At 47.6% G+C, this 21,020-nt stretch overlaps 1 protein-coding gene across 1 annotated transcript in view; it reads left to right on the top strand.

Moving 5' to 3' along the window:
- LOC135918925 (polycystin-1-like protein 2) overlaps positions 1-17,402 on the top strand; it is a 58,096-nt gene extending 40,694 nt beyond the window's left edge. Inside the window, exons 22-35 of the mRNA XM_065452623.1 lie at positions 165-389; positions 2,034-2,135; positions 2,201-2,316; positions 3,282-3,447; positions 3,942-4,220; positions 4,931-5,060; positions 6,292-6,647; positions 9,331-9,451; positions 10,405-10,643; positions 11,636-11,807; positions 13,076-13,413; positions 13,798-14,154; positions 15,703-15,894; positions 16,654-17,402. Coding sequence (XP_065308695.1) covers positions 165-389; positions 2,034-2,135; positions 2,201-2,316; positions 3,282-3,447; positions 3,942-4,220; positions 4,931-5,060; positions 6,292-6,647; positions 9,331-9,451; positions 10,405-10,643; positions 11,636-11,807; positions 13,076-13,413; positions 13,798-14,154; positions 15,703-15,894; positions 16,654-17,244 — 3,384 coding nt within the window. The 3' untranslated portion in view covers positions 17,245-17,402. The remainder of the gene's footprint in view (positions 1-164; positions 390-2,033; positions 2,136-2,200; positions 2,317-3,281; positions 3,448-3,941; positions 4,221-4,930; positions 5,061-6,291; positions 6,648-9,330; positions 9,452-10,404; positions 10,644-11,635; positions 11,808-13,075; positions 13,414-13,797; positions 14,155-15,702; positions 15,895-16,653) is intronic.
- Positions 17,403-21,020: the final 3,618 nt, after the last annotated feature.

Raw genomic sequence — 21,020 nt, 5'->3', positions numbered from 1 at the left:
GTCTGCTTTCACGATATTTTTTATTGTAATGAATGAATGAATGAATGAATGAATGAATGAATGAATGAATGAATGAATGAATGAATGAATGAATGAATGAATGAATACAGTTACCCTTTGAAGAATACAGGAGATGACGCCGTGGCCAACTATTAACTTCGCAGGTGGCGAACGCCAACTACGCGGTGACCAAGTGCAAGTGCAACCACTTGACCTCGTTTGGCAGCGGCTTCTTCGTGATGCCCAACACGATCGACTTCTCGTACGTGTTCGCCAACGCGGGCTTCGCCGACAACGTCACCATCTACATGACCGTCGTGATCACTATGCTTGTCTACATCGTGCTTCTCATCTGGGCACGCTACGAGGACAGGAAAGACGTCGAGAAGGTTGTTGAGACATTCTTAGCGCTGACCACTGCCATACTGAGCTTTCCCGTCTGTCTTTCATTTTCATTTTGAAAGTATAGCAGATTATTTTAACTTTCGTTTTGTTCTCTTTGTAAGGATGCGCAGGTCTTTACTAACAGCTGGTGCTGAATTTCAGAGCGTGATCTTGATGCATACAGCTTATTTCAACAAAGTTGTGCCACCTCTTAAAGACAGTCAATACAAAAGCTGGAAAGTGTATTGAGAAATAGCTCTACATGTGTTTATGACGGCATTCGTTGCAGGTTTAATTTTAACGAGTTCCCGGAAAAGCGCGCTACATCTAAAAATCACCACGCGACTTACAGCCTCCGCTCCGCGAACTTACGGTTGTTACACATGCTTCCAACAAACGATCGCTGCTGCACGTAGATAATTTCATGAGCGGGCAGTAAGCGACGCTAAAGGATTGTAGACACCTTCTTCACTTCTTGATTTGTCAGAATGACTTGCTTGATAAAGTGAACGAGTCTCAGAACAACCATCATATACACTTCCGGACAATTCGTGCGTTTGGTCTGAGTGATGCACAGGCAGCAGTTCTAAACTTGCATGACAACAAAAACGTAAATTTGCACGAGCGTCTAGTACCGTCGTTTCCTTTTTCTTCTTTTGGTAAAGACACCACGCGCTTTTTTGTAAGCCTCGAATAGTAACATGCCTTGTTCACATGTATATGCGCTTTTGGTCCATTGGAATTTTTGTGTTCAATTAATGACTGATAGCCTAAAAGTTGGTTAACTCGTTTTGTTTATCAAGGAGAGGCTTAGTGCAAAAAAGTACTTTGATTCTTAAATGGAACAGCTTGAACAATACTGAGTCGGTTGAATTCGTGTAGTGTACGCCTTCTTTTTTTTTTTCTGTCTATCTCCTTCTAGTTTTGCATAAGCTTTATCGCATGTAATTTTAACTAACTTTTAACCCTGTAGAAAAGCAAGACATATTTGTTTTCCTTACCTTCAATTCTCATTTCCAGCATACGCACTTCCTTTTAAAAGGCAGCGCCAAAATATTAAATGTTTTGCTTTCTTTCTGGCATTTTATGTGACGTTCACTTGCTAGCGAGGAGTGCATCGTGTATCATCCTTGTCCTTGATGCCTGCTGAATTCGTATCATGCGAACAACTGTCTCAAACTAATATTATTCTTGAAGTTTTAGGATCACAAGAAGCTATCACAAAGCAATGATGTCGACTACAGTATACACCGCCATATACGCACAATTCACGACTTATTACCAGATTGCACGGAGATCTGCACGCAGCCTGCACGCCCAGATTGCGAGAAAGTTTAGAGTGTTCATGAGTTCTTGCCACATGCACCCCACCAGTTATGGTATTTCGATATACGACAATCCAGAGTGGTCTACAGGGTTTTGTAAGAAGCACATGCACATGAGTGTCAAAAATAATACGTGGGTTGTTCCGGCAGGGAGGTCTGCCTACTACATGTGAAGAATTGTGGCAAGAAATATACAGATATAATATAGATGTGTGCCGCTATTGTAGCACGGTAGTCTTCTCGGCTTCTTCTCTAAAGAATTCATATCCCGCATTTACCAGCCGCGTCAAATCTACAATATGTTTTTCATTGGTCTCGTTCAAGCTCGGAGCATTGCCTCTGCAAGACAATGATCCCAAGGACAAGTATATTTACGAAATCGCCGTATTCACGGGTGACAAGAAAGGAGCAGCTACGGATTCAAATGTAAGAGCTTCGCACGTACTCTCACGCGAGGCGACGCTAACGTCACTGCGACTTTGCTTTTTCAGGTGTTCTTCATCCTTTCCGGCGATGATGACGAAACAGAAGTGCGCACTTTTGGGGAACAGAAGCGAAAGATATTCCGGAAAGGCGCCGCGGATACGTTCGTTATGACAGTGCCTCGGTAAGCGGGTCTCACAACATGGATGCCTCTTGAGTGATCATGCATAACTGAGCATCTTGCTTTGTCTTTATTGCGTCTTTCCACTCGAACCGGCTGCTAATCCGGCGTCTGTGGGCTAGATCGGCACTTAGATAGGCACTTATGGTCCCTGTAGCGCCACCATCAAGTGGACTTTTTTTTTTGCAAATAGCATTTTTCCAGAAGCGAAGCAATGTCTGTAGATCTTCCAGTGTCTCTTCTTTTAAGCCAATGTGTAGCTGCAAACTTGGAGCCATCGTGGCAGCTTCTTTTTTGGTACTGTTGAGAGTATAAAGTAAATAAAGCAAAATCTAATTGAGCAGTCTACGTACAGCACGTTCCCTTAAGACATCTTGCATCTGCCATTGCATGCCCGAGACGCCGTACATAGGGTGTCTACGTCGGCATGCACGCACATGACGCCACAGTATCCACACTATACTTCAATACATGCGCTGGACACGTACAGTCAAGAGCAAAAGTCTAGAGACCATCGAACCAGCAAAAAATAATAATTTCTTCTAGCACAGGCGTGAAACGGAAAATTGTCTTTATGCATTGCGCTGGTAAAACAGGCCCACGTAGGCAGCAGCACTTGATTTCAGCCTTTAAAGACGAGGCTGCGAAGAAAAAAATTTTTAGCGGCACCTCTAGTCCCCCGATTTTTGTCTCAACTGTACGTCATTGGTCGAACAAGGGATATCATTGGTGCCAACGTTTTTATTATGGGACTTGTCTTTGTCAGGGCAACAGTGAATTCCCCGTTGCTCTGACGAAAAGCAAGTCCCCTAGTCGGAACGTTGGCTCCAGAGACATTCGTCGTTCGACAATTGTTGGTCACTTCGGGTTCCTGTGATTCTGGTTAGATTAGCGCACGTGTAAGCCGCCGTGTAGAGCGTTTCTTCCGTTCTCTCTCTCTCTCTATTGTGCGCGCGTCCCACGCGCAGGCCTCTCGGTCGCCTGAACTACATGCGCATCTGGCACGACAACAGCGGCAAGGCCTCGATGCGCTCCTGGCACCTGCGCTTCATTTCGGTGCGCGACGTGCAGACCAACGCGCGCTACGACTTCATCGCCAACAAGTGGTTCGCCGTCGAGAAGGATGACGGCCTGGTACGTTCGCACTTGCTGGTATCTTCGCTGAAGTCGCTCGGATTTGTTTTTGTAAAAAAAGAAACGAGGAGAGGGGCCGTTATGTTAGGGAACTCTCATTTTATGGTTGCGAGGGTGAATCTTTCCAGGCATTTCCGGACGTAGTCCTTTAGGCAGTGTTGCTCGTATCTACAAACGTTGGGTGGTGCTGAGTCCTGACGAGAATGTGCCAGTCCGGTGTAGGGGGGCAACTGAATTATCTAGGTGCCAATGGGAGGGCGGGGGAATAGCATAACCAAATCACGGCCTATCCATCGAGCGGCCGGGCCCAGGTGCCCTCAGGATGTGAGCTGGCCTGGACAGCCTTTGTAGAAGGGCGCTCGGGACACGGCCGTAATCGTTGTCGAGTGGGGTACTGGCGCATGGGGCTTGGCAGGGCACCGGTCTGTGCCCTCTGCTAGAGCGTCCCGTAGACTCTGAACTGAGAAAACCCTCTCTGTGGGGGCGCGATGCAGACGGACCGCTTGCTGCCCGTGGCCGGCAAGGACGAGGCGACCGAGTTCAGCCACCTGTTCCAGCTCAAGTCTCAAAAGAACCTCGCCGACGGCCACCTGTGGTTCAGCGTCTTCATGCGTCCGCCAAAGAGCCGCTTCACGCGCGTCCAGCGCGTCTCGTGCTGCGTGGCGCTCCTCTACCTGTCCATGCTGGTGAATGCCATGTGGTACGGCCAGGTGCCCTCCAAGCCATCGGCATCGGCAGTCAACCTTGGCCCTTTCTCGCTTAGCCCAGAACAGGTACGAAGCATTACCCATCTTTAGTCACGGTATATTCGTGTGGACACGCCACTTCAATTATAGTTCTTCATGTAGTGACCCCCTAAATATAGTAACTAAAAATAGTTAAGCCAGAACTTAACTCCGTTTCACACATAGCGTGCAATATTGCAGAGGCTAGCAAGACTTCTCACAGTAGTTTCATGCTTTTGCACAAAGAAATAGCTTGGTTTTTTTCAGGCAGCATGTATCTGAAAATGTTCCTTGTTTAGGCTCAGTAATAAGTAAAAAAATCACACTTTAAAGAATTTGTGCAGATCCCACGCACCGTGGGAATCCATGTTATGCGAAGCATTTTGCAGGTACCTGGCTATCCGGCATTATTCGGGGTTCCGCAGAATTATGCCAGGTGGACCAACATGTTTGTGTAAATTGAGTAGTTGTGTGTGTGGGTCGCGTGAAAGCGTGTCTTTTATGGTTTTAAAATTAAAATGGCAGCTAGGTTAATTTTGCGCTTTTCTAAACCTTATCGAATTGGCCGCGCTCGTGCCCTTCTGGTGTCTTGCGCATTCCGGATAAGTCTGAGAGTGACTGACATGGATTCTGCGTGGCTTGAATGCAACGTTGAGTGAGAACGCACTTCTTCGTTCAGCGTTCACAATGCAGAACTCCGTATTCGTCTTCCTGTGGTACGAGCTTTCCGCAGTTAGCCCTTTGTATCGTGCGCGCAGGTGGGCGTGGGTATCATGGCCAACCTGATCGTGTTCCCGCCAACCTTCCTGATGATCACGCTCTTCCGGAGGTCTCGCCTGCGACGCAAGAGACCCAACAGGATCACCGAGGCCCTCCGCCAGAAAAGAGGTGACGGCATGCACTATAACGCGTTTTGACGGTCGGGAGTGCAAGGACTCGCGTATAGACCAGGTATAGGCAAACGCCTAAGGTCGCACGCTAAGTGCTGCTGTCTCATTGTCTATTGTCTACTGCTTGAAAATGTGTGGCCTGGTCACCGAGAAATCGATAGCTCAGTACAACAGACAGCTCCGGGGTTTAGAAATTCTAATCTATCCCGTGTCCAAGCTGCGCGTATTATAGCTTTGAAAGCTGTAATAACATTCTTTACTGAAGGTGACCTTGTATGTTTCTATTTACACTTACTAGGTCCTTGTGCGTTTATTTATTCGTTTTGTATTATTCGAGTGAATTGATTGATTGATCGGCGCTTGAATGCAGAAAATGCAGAATGTGTAGGTATTTTTCTGCATTAATTGTTTAAGTACGTTTACGCAATGTGTTTTATTTGTGAAACGTTTCTTCCTTTCTTTCTTCCTTTCTTTCTTTCTTTCTCTCTTTCTTTCTTTCTTTCTTTCATATAAGTTAATGCTATCATCCTTTGATCATTGGTCAATTTGTGGTTTGTGGAGAAGAAGGCGACACACTAGCTGCCAACATTTGCAGTTGCGTTCAAATAAATCACTCACTCGCGCCATTTCGGCCCGTTAACCAAAACTATAGTACGCACTGAAAGAATGCGCTAACGATGCCAGTTTTATAAGCCTTGATCTTTCACTTCTTCTTTCGCAGCGGTGATTTTCGCGAATGCGAACTTGGCTTCACCTTAATGAGAGCAGCATCCGGGCAAGTTGGTAATCTATTACTCAAGTATTATTGCGCAACAAAGAAGACACGCACTTAAGAGAAGACGCAGAGAAGACTAACCGTTTCACATGCACTTATCACGGCATCTGCGATTTTCGCATTTGAGAGCACTTTGATCGATGAAAACTCAATTATTCTTGGCATTAGCTTAATCGGTCCGCTTTGGTGAAAACAAAGCAAACCAAACTAAAATAAACTAAGCAAAGTAAACAAACTAAACTAAACTAGGTAGGTCCCAGCGACGTATCGGACGATCCGCGCTGTTATTGGCTCCCCATCGACGCCGCGTGTACGAGTTCGCGGAGAACTTTCAGCCCCTCCGAACATCGAAAAGTCCCACTCCCGAAGGGGCGAGCGGTCCACTTATACCGCGCCTGCGAATCTGCGCAGTTGCGCATTCGTCCCACGTGAGACGGGTGGAAATCTCTCGCAGACTCGCTGGTGGTGAGCCGCGCCTCGTCGGCGGCGGCGTCCAAGCCGCTAGGCCACGCCGGCAAGTCCGAGTCGACGATGCAGCTGACCGAGACCGAGCTCAACAACGTCTTCGAGGAGAAGGCCTTCGCCCAGAGGCGCCGCCTGCAGCAGGGCAGGCGCAAGCGAAAGGGCAAGTTCATGTTCCCCTGGTGGTGCCGCTACGTGGCCTGGTTCCTCTGCCTGGCCTCCATCTTCGTCTCGGTGTTCTTCATCTGGGCCTACGGCGTCCAGTTCGGCGACGAGAAGACCCGCAAGTGGATCACCTCGCTGCTTGTCTCCTTCTTCATGTCCGTGCTCATCACCCAGCCCATCAAGGTGAGACGGTCCTCCCGCAGGTACCGAACAGCGACAGTGCTGCCAAATCTCTCGTAGTTGGGGCCAGCAGGCAGTGGCGTAGCTAGGTCGTCTGGCACCCGGGGCCCATAGGTCTACTGTCACCCCCCTCCCCGGGTGTAGCCGGCGGAAAGAGGAGTGTCCTAAGACGTATATGACACCCCCCCCCCCTCACTGGCCCCTTGCACCCGGGGCCCACGGCCCCCCGGCCCCCCCTGTTGCTACGCCACTGCCAGCAGGCCAGTCGCGACTGCCCTAACATGGCCGTGACCGTCACAGCAGCGGTAAAGTGACATAGGTGGAATGGGCGGATGCAAGCTTCCCAATCTTTCACCCAGAATGCCTCTAACTTTAAGTAAGCAGTGTTTTCATGCTGACTGCTACTCGCAGCTGACCAGGGGCGGCTTGCACGAACATTTAATAACGAAAATAATAACAAAAAATAGCGAATTTAAGAACGCGTTCTTGGGCGAACTATAGCGTTCTCTATGGAACATTTAAAAACGCGTTCTTAGATTCCTTATTATTTTCTTTAATAAATGTTTGTGCAAGCCGCATCAGATCAACGTGTTCACGGCACGAGAAAAAGAAATGTACAGCACTGACAAATGATCTGTACGCGGTACGCGTAGCGGACAGGACTGCCGATGTCAGAGTCTTCCCGGAGATAACACACGATGACATCATTGGCTATCTTGTGTTAGCCAACTCGTTGCCCTTTATCAAATCCTCTAAGTCCGTGGAATGTCAAGTATTTTACGAGCGGATGGGTGAAAAGCCTGCTGGCGAAATAAATGTACGAAGATAAAGTGCGAGGTATATGTTGAAGATTTTTTTTTTAATTCTGCACTTTATGAGCTCATTCTGTGCAATCAACGGAGCAGAATCCGCGTGGTTGCACGGCTCTCTCTCTCTCCGCATTCTCCACAAGCGCCTCTGCCGCGCAGCCATTCGCTTCTTCGCATGTCACTTCCCCAGCGTTTATTACGCATGGAACTTTCGGGTTTGGTGCTGTAGCCCAGTCGAAGGGTCGGAGCCCAATCAGTACGAGTTTACTCGAAAAGCTTCGACGGTCTCCCAGCAAATATGTCGAACGTGTAGCTCGCGTTGCATCAAAATGCAGCCTGCCTCGCGGGTTCCTATAATTCACAGGTCGCCTAGCTCTCGGGGACTTCTTACAGGCTTACCTGTTACGAAGTGTGTGCTACAGTCTCGCACGTTGGGGCTCGCTGTGTCCAAAGCGCTTTATCCAAACTAGCTATACAGGCTGCGTTGTATCTCGCTTATGGACTTTGCGCGCTCTCATTTGTCTTCCACGAACTTCGGCAGGCTAAAAAAGTTGGTATTTGTTTGCTCGAAGACGGTGTTTGTTGGCGCTTTGCGCGGCCGCAGTATGTTTACGTGCGGCTGAACCGTCCCGTGAATATTACAGAAAGAACGACGACGCTGATTTCTTTTCTCTTTTTTTCCTCTCTGCCCATATTTTTTAAGGTCATGGTCATTGGCTTACTGAGATTCATGCGTGCTCGGCAAGCTCGCACGCGAGAAAAAAAGAAATGTTAATTTTTCACCTGTCCCCATGAACCCCGACTTCACTGCGTATCTTTATTACGAAGGAGGTCAAGAACTACTTATGACAGGAATTCTGTAAACGGAGACAAACGACATCTCCGAGACTGCTGGCGAACTGTTCTATGAACAGTTACAGTATAGTGTAGACGCAACTGTAGTGTACGCTATACTAGCTGTACTGTAGCGTACGCTAAACTAAAACTGTCTAATACGACGGACTTATGAATATTTTGTTTTTGGAAATGTCGCACATCTCTCCGATTTTTTTTTATATTTTACTACAACATCGACGTTTGTGCTAGGACAGAATAACTGCACTCTCTCCGCTCTTCGGTGCAACGTTGGCGATGAAGCAGCTTGACACGACACTGCAGCATCTTCATTGTTGTCCTCTCATCTGTCACTCTCTGCATGCAACACGTAAATCTAGGTAATACAGATCTCTGAGTTAGTGGGAAGGAGAAAATTTTGTTATGTTTTCATCGGGAACCTTTGGCCAATGCGCCCTCGTGGGTACGTGCCATGTGTTAAAGGCAACAGCAGCAGCAGTAGCATACCCGCAGCACGAGAGGACTCCAACCGTCGAAGCAGTCGGCATAATTTAAATATTAACTATGTCCCCCCACGATAACGTCCCACAACTGCACGGTGGGTTATGGCTCATGAGTAATACTGTAGTGAAGGGCTCAGGATTAATTTCGATCGACTGGTTTCCATAACGTGCACCGAAACCACGGCACAAGGGCGTTTTTTGCATTCCGGTCAAATCGAATTACCTCGTGCTCAGCATAGCCACTGAGTCACCACGGGGACTTTTTTACGTAATGCAGATCGTTCTACCTGCATAGGCATCTACCGCTTGATCAATTAACGGCAATATCGCCTTCAGTAAATTTTCAGCCGCAAGCGTCTTGCTATTCTTGTGTGCAATTGCGAGATGTCTATCTTTTTTGTTGCTGTTTTTATCTTTTATCAGAAAGCGTTTGTGACTGAGGTGACTTGAAATCTGAAAGGAGACAAGACGAGTACGTTACACTCCCAAGTGATGCGCGATAACGCAGTTCGGTCTATTCGCGCGACATGGTCTGCCCAGGTGTTCCTGCTGGCCATCATCTTCTCGAGCCTGTTCAAGTCTCCGGACAAAGACGACGACGAAGCGGAAGAGGATGAAGAAGAACCCGAGCTCCTCGAGCACGAGGAGTGGCTGCACAGCGGTGAGTGGCACGGCCATGGGCTCCGCATGTCGCGGCGAGAGCAGCTGCCGACTCGTTGCGGTCTTTTGAGAAAGTCACACTCGCCGTGCGCGCGATTCGTAGGCACAGTTTGTGCGCTTTTTTAACAGATTGATCACGTGCAAAAGCACGACCCATTGAGTTGAACACGTCATGACGCTAAAGTAAATTATATAGACTCTTCAACGTAGGTAAATAATGTTAAGCATCCAATGCAGAATGCAATACGCATTCGACGCCGAGTTAAGGCTGGTGCCTTAACGTGGCGCTGTCTTCCCGTGCACCCAGTGGTAGAAGTCGTGTGATCTGCTGATCTTCGGAAGAGCACGCCGCGCAGTAAAATAGTAAAGTTCGGGGCACCATGGAGAGTTCGCTTTGTGACAGGAAGCCGTGCGCTCTCCGCTGTCTGCGCTCCTAAAGACGCCAGCATTGTGACCGCGAGTGCTCGCAGTCATCGGGTGGACGCTGTTCACGTCCATGTTTGGACGGGCGTGACACCATGCGGTGCTTACCTATTAGGGGAATGTTTACTTAAACGTTTACTCTCCATAAATCTACGAGCCTTAATTACTTCGTGTTGTGTTCTAATATTTTGATGTCGCTGTCGATGCACTGACCTTAGAAATATTAATTTGGTGCCAAAAGCCACAACATTGCTCTTACTTCAGTGTGGGTTTGCACATGGCACAAAGGGTTACAAGGGTTACATGTATGTTGCGACGCGTGCGTTGATCGAGCATTCAAGGTGCACTTCTAAAATTGCGGTTGTGTAGCTAAGCGCTCGTTTCCAAATGAAGACTTCCTTTCTTTTTTTATATATATGAGCATTTCAATTTGATGTTAAGTTACACGTGTAAATGAAGCCTGGGCGCGAAAGGGCTAAGGGAGAGTGCTGCCTTACGTCATGATACAAAGCGAGATCATCGTACTCGCAGACGCGCCGAACCACCGGCGGCGGCGACTGTACAAGCCGCAGAATAGCTGGGAGCTGGACCGCGTCCGCGAAGAACGTCTCCGGGAGCTCAAAATGGCGGCCATTCTGCGGGAGATTGGTAGCTACCTCTTCTTCCTGTGGATCCTCACCGTGCTGTCGTACGGAAACAGGGACCCCAGCGCCTACTTCCTGCAGCAGAGCCTCAGACACGAGTTCGTCGACAATGGAAAGTTCATGGAGGTAACGGACAGTCTGGACGTGTGTATTTCAAGTGCCGCTCTGCTTCTCCGAGAGTGGCTCTATACGGACCACGCTGCCATTTAGCTTGTCTTGCTGCTACCGTTGATGAGCGAAACATGGGCCACAGCTTCACGTGGCATGTAGTTGCTTCAATCTCAGTGCATGCTTCGCATTTTCCGTATGTAGATCGAGAGCATCGCTAAATAACAATGTACAGGCAGTATCCACATGTGTACCAGTGAGCAAGACTCTTTAACTTTTTTTTGTATTTAATTTCATTTCGAGAGTATTTGTACCCATGAATTGGAGTCATTCAATCTCAGTTTACACAAGCAGAGTAAATCGCAGCCGTAGCCTCGTGCTTCAGCATCCGCTTCGGCTACGGGAGGACGAGGGCAGCCACCGGTAACGCACCGGTTATCCAAATGGGTTATTTCTCCCGGTCCGGCACTCGACTTTCTTTAGGAATTGATTGTCCTGGAGAAGGAGCCTTTGCCATGTAAATCCCCATTGTACTCTGTGTGCACAACAAAAATCTGTAAAAGGAGACCCTGCACAAAGTACAAGAACCCTTGAAGATTTGTAATGTGAGACAGCCTGCTACTAAACATCGCACAAGGAAACTACCAGCCCTCCAGTGACTTTTAATGCGGGCACTAGGAGAAGTTTCACTGGAATTTACTGCCGATGGTGTGGTGGTTAACCACAATTCGTCTGTTCGCTTCAAGTGCGCAGAAATCAGAGCGTTTATGAACGGTGCAATCATATTTCATGAGGAGGGCACGGTGTGTGCATTGTACAAAGCAAAGTAGATGGTGTTTAAAATCTGCGACCGCAAATTTGTTTATCAATTCAGGGAGCCCTTACGCAGTGCCTGTCTGTATGAAGGCTCCCCAAATGCATTACGACAGCCGCAGCTCTCACGGCATCGTATTTGTCGTGCGCATATGTGTGCACTTGACAGTGGCGTCGCAATTTGCACCCTGCCGCAGATCTCCAGTGCCCAGCAGTTCTGGAAGTGGTCGCGCGAGGTGCTGGTGCCCAACCTGAAGGCCGGCCCGTGGTACAATGGAGAACAGCCATTCGGACTGCGTGGATTCCTCGGGGACAGGGTGAACCGCATCATGGGATTCGCAGCGATCAGGCAGATACGCGCTCGGCCCCGTAAGCGTCACGACATTCATTGTTCGTCACATAGCGTACTTATGCAACGCAGTTCTATATGCAAGGTTGCTGTTTTTTATTCGTGTCCTCCTACTGCTGTGTCTTAAAGGACTACTGACGTATTCTCGAAGTTGTAGAAACACTCGTTTCTCGCGCGCAAAAGGACAACACCTAGCTATCGTGAAAGTATATATAACGTTTAAAAGATATGTTAATTGGGCACTATAGGGGTTCTGGAAATGTCCGATGTGGGCTCGTCGACGTTATTGTGACTTCATTACACGAAGCAAAATTTGCTCGCACATTGTAGTAATCATCATCATCATTTAATTATACGTAAGGGCTTCTAGTGGGTCATTACATAAACATGGGGTTGATATGAAGCTAGTAGTAGTAGTAGTAGTAGTAGTAGTAGTAGTAGTAGTAGTAGTAGTAGTAGTAGTAGTAGTAGTAGCAGTAGTAGTAGTAGTAGTAGTAGTAGTAGTAGTAGTAGTAGTAGTAGTAGTAAAGGAAGAAGAAGAAGCAGGAAACTTATTTCGTAATGACGTCCCAGAGGGTGGAGTCCTCAGTCCAGGTCCCCATCTGCTGCTGCTATCCGCCTATCCCGTTCTGCGTATCACGATATTGCTTATAAAAAGAAACAAGAACGCTTCTGCTCGTGCGTGACAGCCGTGGTAATGGTACCATGGTACGCCGTGGCAATAATGTAGTAACTTTGCTTTATCACAAAAATGTTCTATCTTTGTCAGTGGCAGACATAGATCTTCAAAAAAAAAACGGAACTCACTGAAACTCACACAAAAATTAAGTTTTTTGCATAGGGCCGCCTCACTCGTACTCAGACTCACGAAAATTATAATCAGCCGGGCTCACTGATACTCAAACTCATCAAAAGTTTACGCAGTCATGCTCACTCGGGCTCAAGTCACCAAAATTCGGCTCAGCTGGGCTCACTCTGACTAAGACTCACGGATCGGTTTATGCCTGAGCGACTCTGAGTAAGTCGACTCAAGAGTGCGTCTGCCGACCTATGGCGGCAGAGCAATGTGATAGCTTTATTTGTCGCAGAAGTATTAAAACTGGATGCATACATTTACTGCGAGAGGCATTTAGAGGAGTTCTCCTCAGAGCAAAGCCACATCTTGCCTTCAGTATTTTCATCGCGGCCAACTAGGTTTGCGGAATCTCAGATTCCTGAGACGAACCTTGGGCGCATATTTTCACGTCGGGACATGGCAGCATTGGCAGCTCGTCCACGTCTTGCGCAGACTCGTGTCGAGTGGAGAAGCTCATGCGCAACCTCGTGGACGAGTGCCGCGGCCAGTCGAACCTGCTGAACGAGGACAAGCTGAGCTACCAGCCAGGATGGAAAGAAGTAGCTGACCCCAACAGCCCCGTGGACGAGTGGCATCACCGGAGAGCCAAGGAGCTGAACGGACTTCCCTTCTGGGGAAAGCTGGACGTGTACGGCGGAGGCGGATACCTGGTGCCGCTGCGAGGCTCCAACCAGAAGATCATCGACAAGCTCAATCAGCTGGAGAAGGCAGACTGGATCGACGGTGGCACCAGGGCCGTATTCGTCGAGTTCGGCGCTTACAATGCCCAGGTGAGAGCCAGCTTTATATCGAGGCACTGTGGAGAAGCCGGTTCGACATGCTGCACGCGATACCAATTTTTCCGAGCCGTCAATTTCGGGCTGAACTCACCTGCGGTGACTATCTGCGCACGCGAATAGCACTGTTTCCTGACCAAGATCAATTCGGAGAAGTTTTAAAGCATTTCTTTCTTCATTAAAGAGAGGTTATGCCCGCATTTTCAGACTGCAGTACCTTCAGGGTCGGCCAACATTTTTCGGCCAACATACCTTCGGCACCGCGGCCTGCAGAAACGGCTTGAATAAATAGCCAGAAAGAAAACCGGCGTTACAATTCCAATAACCCTATTCGCATTCTGCATTCCTGCGTAACTCGTCACTTTCACCTTTGCGCAGGTGAACTTGTTCGGCGTGGTGACGATCTTGGCCGAGTTCCATCCGGGAGGCGGCCTGATCCCCAACGTTCGCATCGACGCCATCCGGCTGATGCGCTACCACCAGGGCTTCGGCTTGTTCGTGCTGCTCTGTGAGCTCGTGTTCGTCGGATTCGTCGTGTACTTCTCGGTGCACGAGTTTCGCACCTTCCTCAACCTGCGGGCCGACTATTTCCGCAGCTACTGGAACATCGCAGAACTGGTGGCGCTCGGGCTCTCCTACTCGGCCATGTTCTTTTACATATCGCGCATGATTGTCACCAACAAGATACTCAAGACCTTCGAGCGCAGCCACGGGAACGGCTACGTCAAGCTGCAGGTCTCGTAATGTTTACAATATTTATTCGTTCGAGTTCGCTGCACTATCCTTTCGCGCAGTACTGCAACGCGATGCACGGTTCTAACTGGCTTTGCATTACACATGACGAACGGCGCAGATGGTGGAACTAAATATACGACAGCGGAACTGTCCTGTTCTTAATCACTGGTCACGTCGTCTGCACTGTTCGCCAGTTAAATTCAACTTGGCGTACTTTCTTTGCAACTGCAGCGTTCAATGGTCGTAGTAACGCCAGGTATTAGAGGACGTACATGCACATGCAAACGCTCACCCCCACGTTATTCTGCACGAAGTGAACTGGAGAACGAGCGTTTTCGCGACGCTCTGTACGAGGGCTCGCGCCGGTCTCGGCACTGAAACGTGGTGTGGGCGCTCCTGCTTGCCCACTGGAGTGCTACCGCCATTGCTCATCATCCAACGGCGGCGGAAGAAATTCTTTAATGAGGGTCGGAGATGTCGGCCCGGCCATACTTCTAGCGCGCTTATCCAAGCGACAAGGCTGATGCATGAAATGATACACTCATATGCAGGGTGTGTTTTTTCAGACAATATAGCTTTTTCTAAAAAGCTATTACCGTGAGACATCTGTCGTCATCGCACGTGAGCTCTACGGCGTAGTGCAAAATACTTTGCCGCTTACTCTCAAATGTGTAATTACCACAAATTCTTAATTATTTTTATTCTATTAATAACTTGACGGCAGTTGTTTATATGAAAAACTTGTAGAGGGTCACAATTTATGACACACCCAGTTTTTAGGAATCCAAAAACTCCCACGTAGTTTGAGATATTCATCATCGAATTTCAAGGCCAATAGTGAGTCCAAGTGCGTCCCGCTGCTCATCAGACGGCAACGCCCTATAAAAAAATGGTGGGGTGACGTTTGAATGATAGCACGTCGCGGCAAATCCTGACCCAGTGCGCAACGGCACAACCTTGCCAGGCAAAGCGTGCTGTATCAGAAACATGCCGCGACTGACCGAGACGTTCGGTTTCAAACTTCGTCGCGCTTGCCATCACGGGGCGTTTCGGTCTGATGTGATAGCGTGGCCACCTTTTCTGCGCTCCCGCGGCGCGCGGTTTCGATATTGCCTGATTTGCCATTGAAATTTGATAACTATCTCGAAGTAGGTGCGATTTTAAAAATCTCTTAAAAATGAAGGTGTACTAAAATGTGGCTGCCTTCAAATTTTCCACTTTTGTAACTTTTGCAACTAAGGTATCTACCTTAGGTATTTGCAACTAAGGTATCTACTTCATGCCAATGTCTAGAAGAAAGACTAACAGCGCATTCGTTGCGCGCAAAGCATTAGCAGTGCTGCTTCAAGGTGCAAGAACCTGGTGCAGCTCGAAGGCAGCTGCCGCATAAATTTAAAGCAGAAATGAGCACGGATGTCGTGATCGCAAAGTGCGCGCACACCCACAAAACATTTTATGTCATGGCCCTTGATAGGGAATTCCTTGTGGCCCTTCTCGTTCACAGTATCCAGCGGCGTACTTCTGACCGCTGTGCAAATGCTTCTGCAGGTGGTGGCGGCCATCGACGAGCTGTTCGGCTACCTGATGTCCTTCCTGATATTTATCTGCATTCTCAAGTTCACCAAGATGCTACGCTTTAACAAGCGCATCGGAATCCTCTACAGCACGTTAGCCCAATGCTCCAGGGACCTCAGTTCCTTCTTCGTAGTCTTCTGGGTCACCTTTCTCGCCTTCGTGCAGGTCAGTTTTCTGCTAGTGGCTCAGTGTGCAAATTCCAAGGCATTTAATAGCAATAGGTCGAATAAGGCTGTAGCAAAAGGGGATTTGCTTCCGTTGAGACAAGGGATATCGTCGTTTGGCAATGATCTGAGGCTATGTCCCTGTCTACCTCTTGTGCTCGCATTTCAGCGTCTTCTATTTAATTTAATGTGTTATATTTTGAATTATTCCTTTAATTTTCTATTTAGAATCTAGTCATAGACTATGCAGCCGCATTGGAAGCCATCAGAACTATAAGAGCCCACTCAGGATCCTACTTATAAACAGACAGGATTATTTTATGAGAACCCTGAGATGCCTACCTGCTTTAGCCAGCTATTCATCGTTTGGTTAAGGGGAGAAAGAAAGCAATAAGATGGACAGAATTAAGATGATGGCGACGACGATGGGGGAACTTATGTACATTAGGTTGCATTTTCGCCCATAATGATGAAGCAGTAACGTGATAGCCGGTACATGCTGTTATTGTCTTACCAGGACACTCACCTGAGACAGCAGAGCCAGTAGCATGGGACGATGAAACACCACCTGTGTTTTGCTTACCTACCTTGTGCAATGTTCCTTTTGTTTAATATTTTTGCATGCAGGATAGGTATTCTTCACCGTCTGTATTAATTTTCACCTTCTGTAGTACTCGTGTGTTCTCGTCTCGTGTACCGGATACGTTTTAAGTGAGCAGGAAATAGTACCTAATGAGCGACTGCGTCTCTGCCGTTTCAGGTGTTTTACATACTGTTGGGGACCAAGATGAAGGAGTTCTCGACTTTTGTCACGGCTGCCGAAACGGCGTTCGACATGGCGCGAGGCCAATTCAAGTTCGACGACATCGCGATGGCTTCGCCTGTCGTCGGACCATTTGTCTTCTTCGTGTTCGCCCTCGTGACCTCCGTCATCCTGCTCAACATATTCGTGACGCTCATCATCAGTTCCTTCCAGTCCGTGAAGGAAGACGTCGAAAAGCAGTGCAACGACTTCGAGATGGTCAGTTACGTGGGCAAGAAGTTCAAGGGATTCCTGGGACTGGCTTCGGCAGACCTCGAACCGGAGACGTCCAAGCCACCCACGCTGGAGTCGCAGATCAGCACCTTCCCGGAGAAAGTGGACCGGCTCCTGTTCTACATCAACGACATGTACTTCGACGGCCGGCTCGACCTGTCGGGAAAACGGGCCCTGCGCGCACTGTACAAGGCACCAGAGCCCACACCGGCTCAGCAGGCGCCCTTGCAAGGGGCAATGCTCGACTGGATGGAGGTGTCCGACGAACCACTCGACGAACCCGCGCCGCGACGGAGGAAGAAGAAGCGCTTCTAAACGGCTGGCCTTGGAAGCACTCGGAAACCTGGAGTCCTCTCTCATTTGTCTCGATGTCGTACGACTTGAGCGTGGAATGCTATATGGTCCCAGGCTATGAACCATTTTAGTTTTTGTTAGAAATTGTGTGCTGTTAATGAAAAAGCGTATGGGTGTCACCCACGGTGACGCTTTTTTTCGGGCTCACACAGTTAACATGTATACGTACACCAGGTGTCAAAAGCGCACGGACCGCGAAGTGTGAGAACAGCTTAATATTTCTGCAGCCTGGTCGCGCATTCCGGTATTCGGAGTACCAGCTTGCGAACAACAGTGGGTAACATACATACGAACAGCAGTGGGTTGTACTGCCTACGGTCACGAATTCTTCGGAAATTCAACATTTTCTTAGATCCATTGGCCCGTAAAATTTTGACTCTGACTGTACTATTTTAAGAATGGCTTGCAGACTGCGACCTTTATGCAAGCAATCACAGACAACGTGCGAAGAGTTCCTAGTTAACACCATATGTCAGCAGTAAGCATATGTCAGTGTCAGCATATGTCAGCAGTAACAGTTTACGTTTCCAGAACGCTGTTTAAGCCTGCATTGTTTACGCTGTATGGGTGCTTCCAGCTTGCACCAACCGCTCTGTGTACGAAGGATGCCTGACACCGTTGACAGATGTTCCCTGCTTCGGCGACGTGCTGTTAAACGACGCTTCCGGATAAATTGATGATTGACGCCAGATTTTCGAGTGCGCTCTGTTCGATCGAAGTTGCGCGCGTTTTACATGTGAAAACGGGTTGGCTGTTTCATAACAGTGTTCTCCTTCAGCGTGTAAGCGCAGCAAAGACGTCGCAAAAGTAGTAGTACTACGTCTTTACAGTCACGCACGTGGAAATTCTGCGTAATCTTCCCACACAGCCGTCATTTGCACAAGCTCTTTCATTATGTTACGCAATCGCTGAGATTCTGTTCGTGTTTCAACAGCAGTAACCTTACTTAACTAGCATCGAAAAGCACATATTGACGCATGTTAATTCCAGGCTAAAGAAATGCTCTGTCGTAATTGTTAAAACCTTATTCGCTTTCTTTTCCGCAGCTGTTTCAACAGGGCTAATACACATGTTCTCCACAATGTATTTTCTTTCTTGGACTAAAAAAAAATTAAAGGAAGGATATCGGAGCATGCCTACGTAATGAGAAGAAAACACGGCAGGTTTCACGCTTAACCCATAATTTGTTGAGTGGTTTTTACCGACGACCCAGCATTAAATTTATTCAATATTAGTCATGTCACCTGGAGCACGTGCTCGATGTTGGCTCTGCAAAGATGATCTGGGCCCGGAACAAGGTTAGACAGAAACACCATGGTATACGTGATCTGTAAATGGCATCTAATATTATCAGTGTTGAGATCACGTGACTGTTGTGCCCATACGACCAGACACTCGTCCTTGGCTGAAGCCCTTCCAATCCAGATCTCGGGTACACAGTTGCTCGTTTACGGCATCGGCAACCCTCAAAATGCAAGGCATTTGAATACTGTTGATCTTTGAGCTCTTAGGCAGACAGGAAATTTTCCGCGGGCTTAGCATATCGAGGAGTATCTTAAAGTTCATTCGGAAATAAGGACGGCTTTCTAGATGTTTTTTATGACAGCATCCAGAAAACATTAACTGCTCTAAAAACCAGTAAAATGTTCCCAAAGCGAAATATTGGTGGTCTCACACGCGAATATGAAAGTTTAGTTACTCTTCAACATGAAGAAATAATTGTGATCATTATTGATATACTTACGCACAATGTAACCAATTGGAGATATTATGAATGTTTTCTGCAGGTTTAGGTAACCCTGACTTCTCGTTGGGCTTTAGGCCATGTTTATATCACTATAGATTCTGGTGTACCTGCTCAGTATACAGAATTTTCTTTCATGTATGAACCATGTACAAAAGTAAATGTTCCAAGTTGTGTTGAGATCGCTGCACCTCCTCCGTCCTTACGAATTTACACTTGAACAGAGGTTCGACTTAACAGCTGATGCTTGTCACTTGAATGACTTGCGACTATTCCTGTCATAGTATATGGAACGGCCACCGTTCGTTAGAGGTTTAGCGGACAGGCAATCGTTTCCTTTCAGACTGTCACTAAATTTCAAGCATCTTCCAAACTGCGCACGTGTGTCTTAATTGCCAGAAACTTCCGCACTGAAAACGAGTTACCCCAAGGCACCCTGATATGTTTTTTTTTTGCACGCAGCTGTACATAATGTCAATAAAATATTATTATTGTTCACAAATTCGAAGATCATTTAGTATTCAAGCATCTGCTGCTCAAGTGATATCACTGTCACTGTTCTCTGACAAGTGCTCTTTAGACACCAACAGCAAAGTGCTTGTCTTGGGCCAACGTGGGCTCTCACGGGGCATCCCCAGATGTCGGGCAAGTCGTCGTTTCACGCCCACGACGATGGGATCTGCTATGCCACTCTGCCGGCACATGCGAGGGACCATGGCGCATCACCCGAAAGCTCGAAATACATGTTAATAGGTACTATATACTGGACGTTGTCAAACTCCACGACATCGTCGAATTCGTGTCATTGACAGTTTTGATTTACTCACACGCATACTACCGGCCCTCTGATTGGCTCAAAGCGCCAACATGGTAGAATTCGACAACATGACGGTATTTTAGTATCCAAAATTGCACCCAATGTCGAACCACATAAACCACTAGCCCGACTTGAACCCCACTTCAACTGGCTCATTTGTGCGAAGGATTGATCGTAAGATGGCCAATCACCAATATTTCATATTCTGACATTCTTATGCGACTGGTGATTTGTGGAATCTCTCCCGAAGTCTAACCTCATTATCCTAGAATTTTTGTACCATTATGGGCGTCTTCGGCTTATCGATGCCGAAAGGTAGAAAAAGCCAACTACGAAATACGGTCGTTTTCTATTCTGCAGGTGTTCGGGGAAAGTGAGCTGGATAGACATATACATAGATCAAGGAACCCGCTCTTTATAAACTACTACGCGCATGTGTTACATGAACTCACGAATTAATAAATTTCTGAGTTCAGAAGATACGCGGTAATAACCATGGCGAGCACAGGCTAGTGCACCTTAACCTTGAACAACAATCATGTGTGGCGCAAATTGCATGAAATCAACACAAGAAAGAAACAAGACAGCAAAAAAAAAACCACAGTACTGGTAGGATACAAAGCCGTACGTTTGACCAAGGTGGCACAGCAGCCTACAATATTTGTTTTCACGCAGCGTACAAAGAAGTAGCGAGCAACACAGAAGTCATTCCATCACTGCCAAAGCAGGAGTTCCACCTATGTCACTGAACGCGTTTCCGTAGAACGTGGTTTCCTAACAATACACGTCATCGAATATGTATTGCACTGTTGCACTTTGAAATTAGAAATGTAATTACACGATTTTCGACAAAGGTGTTCATTCACCGTTACTTATTAGAAATATCTGCAAGCCATTATTGATGGCAGCTACATGACTTAGCAGGAAGAGATCTTTGGCACAGTTTAATGCCTGCCATTACCCCTCGCGGTGTTTCAGAGGCTATGACATTCCGCTGCTGAACAAGAGTCGCGGCCGCGAACATGGTCGTGGGTTCATTTTCCGACCGCTGCAATGACCCTCGTGTGCTTAGATGCAGATGCACGGTAAAGAACTCCGGATATAGTCCAAATTAATCCGGAGCCTCCCACTGCGGAGTTCCTCATAACCAACTGTGTAGTTTTTGAAAGAGACGAG

This window comes from Dermacentor albipictus, chromosome 8 (assembly GCF_038994185.2).
Source record: "Dermacentor albipictus isolate Rhodes 1998 colony chromosome 8, USDA_Dalb.pri_finalv2, whole genome shotgun sequence".
NCBI classification, from domain to species: Eukaryota; Metazoa; Arthropoda; class Arachnida; order Ixodida; family Ixodidae; genus Dermacentor; species Dermacentor albipictus.
Note: the sequence above shows the minus strand (reverse complement) of the source record. Positions and strands in the feature narration are given on the sequence as shown.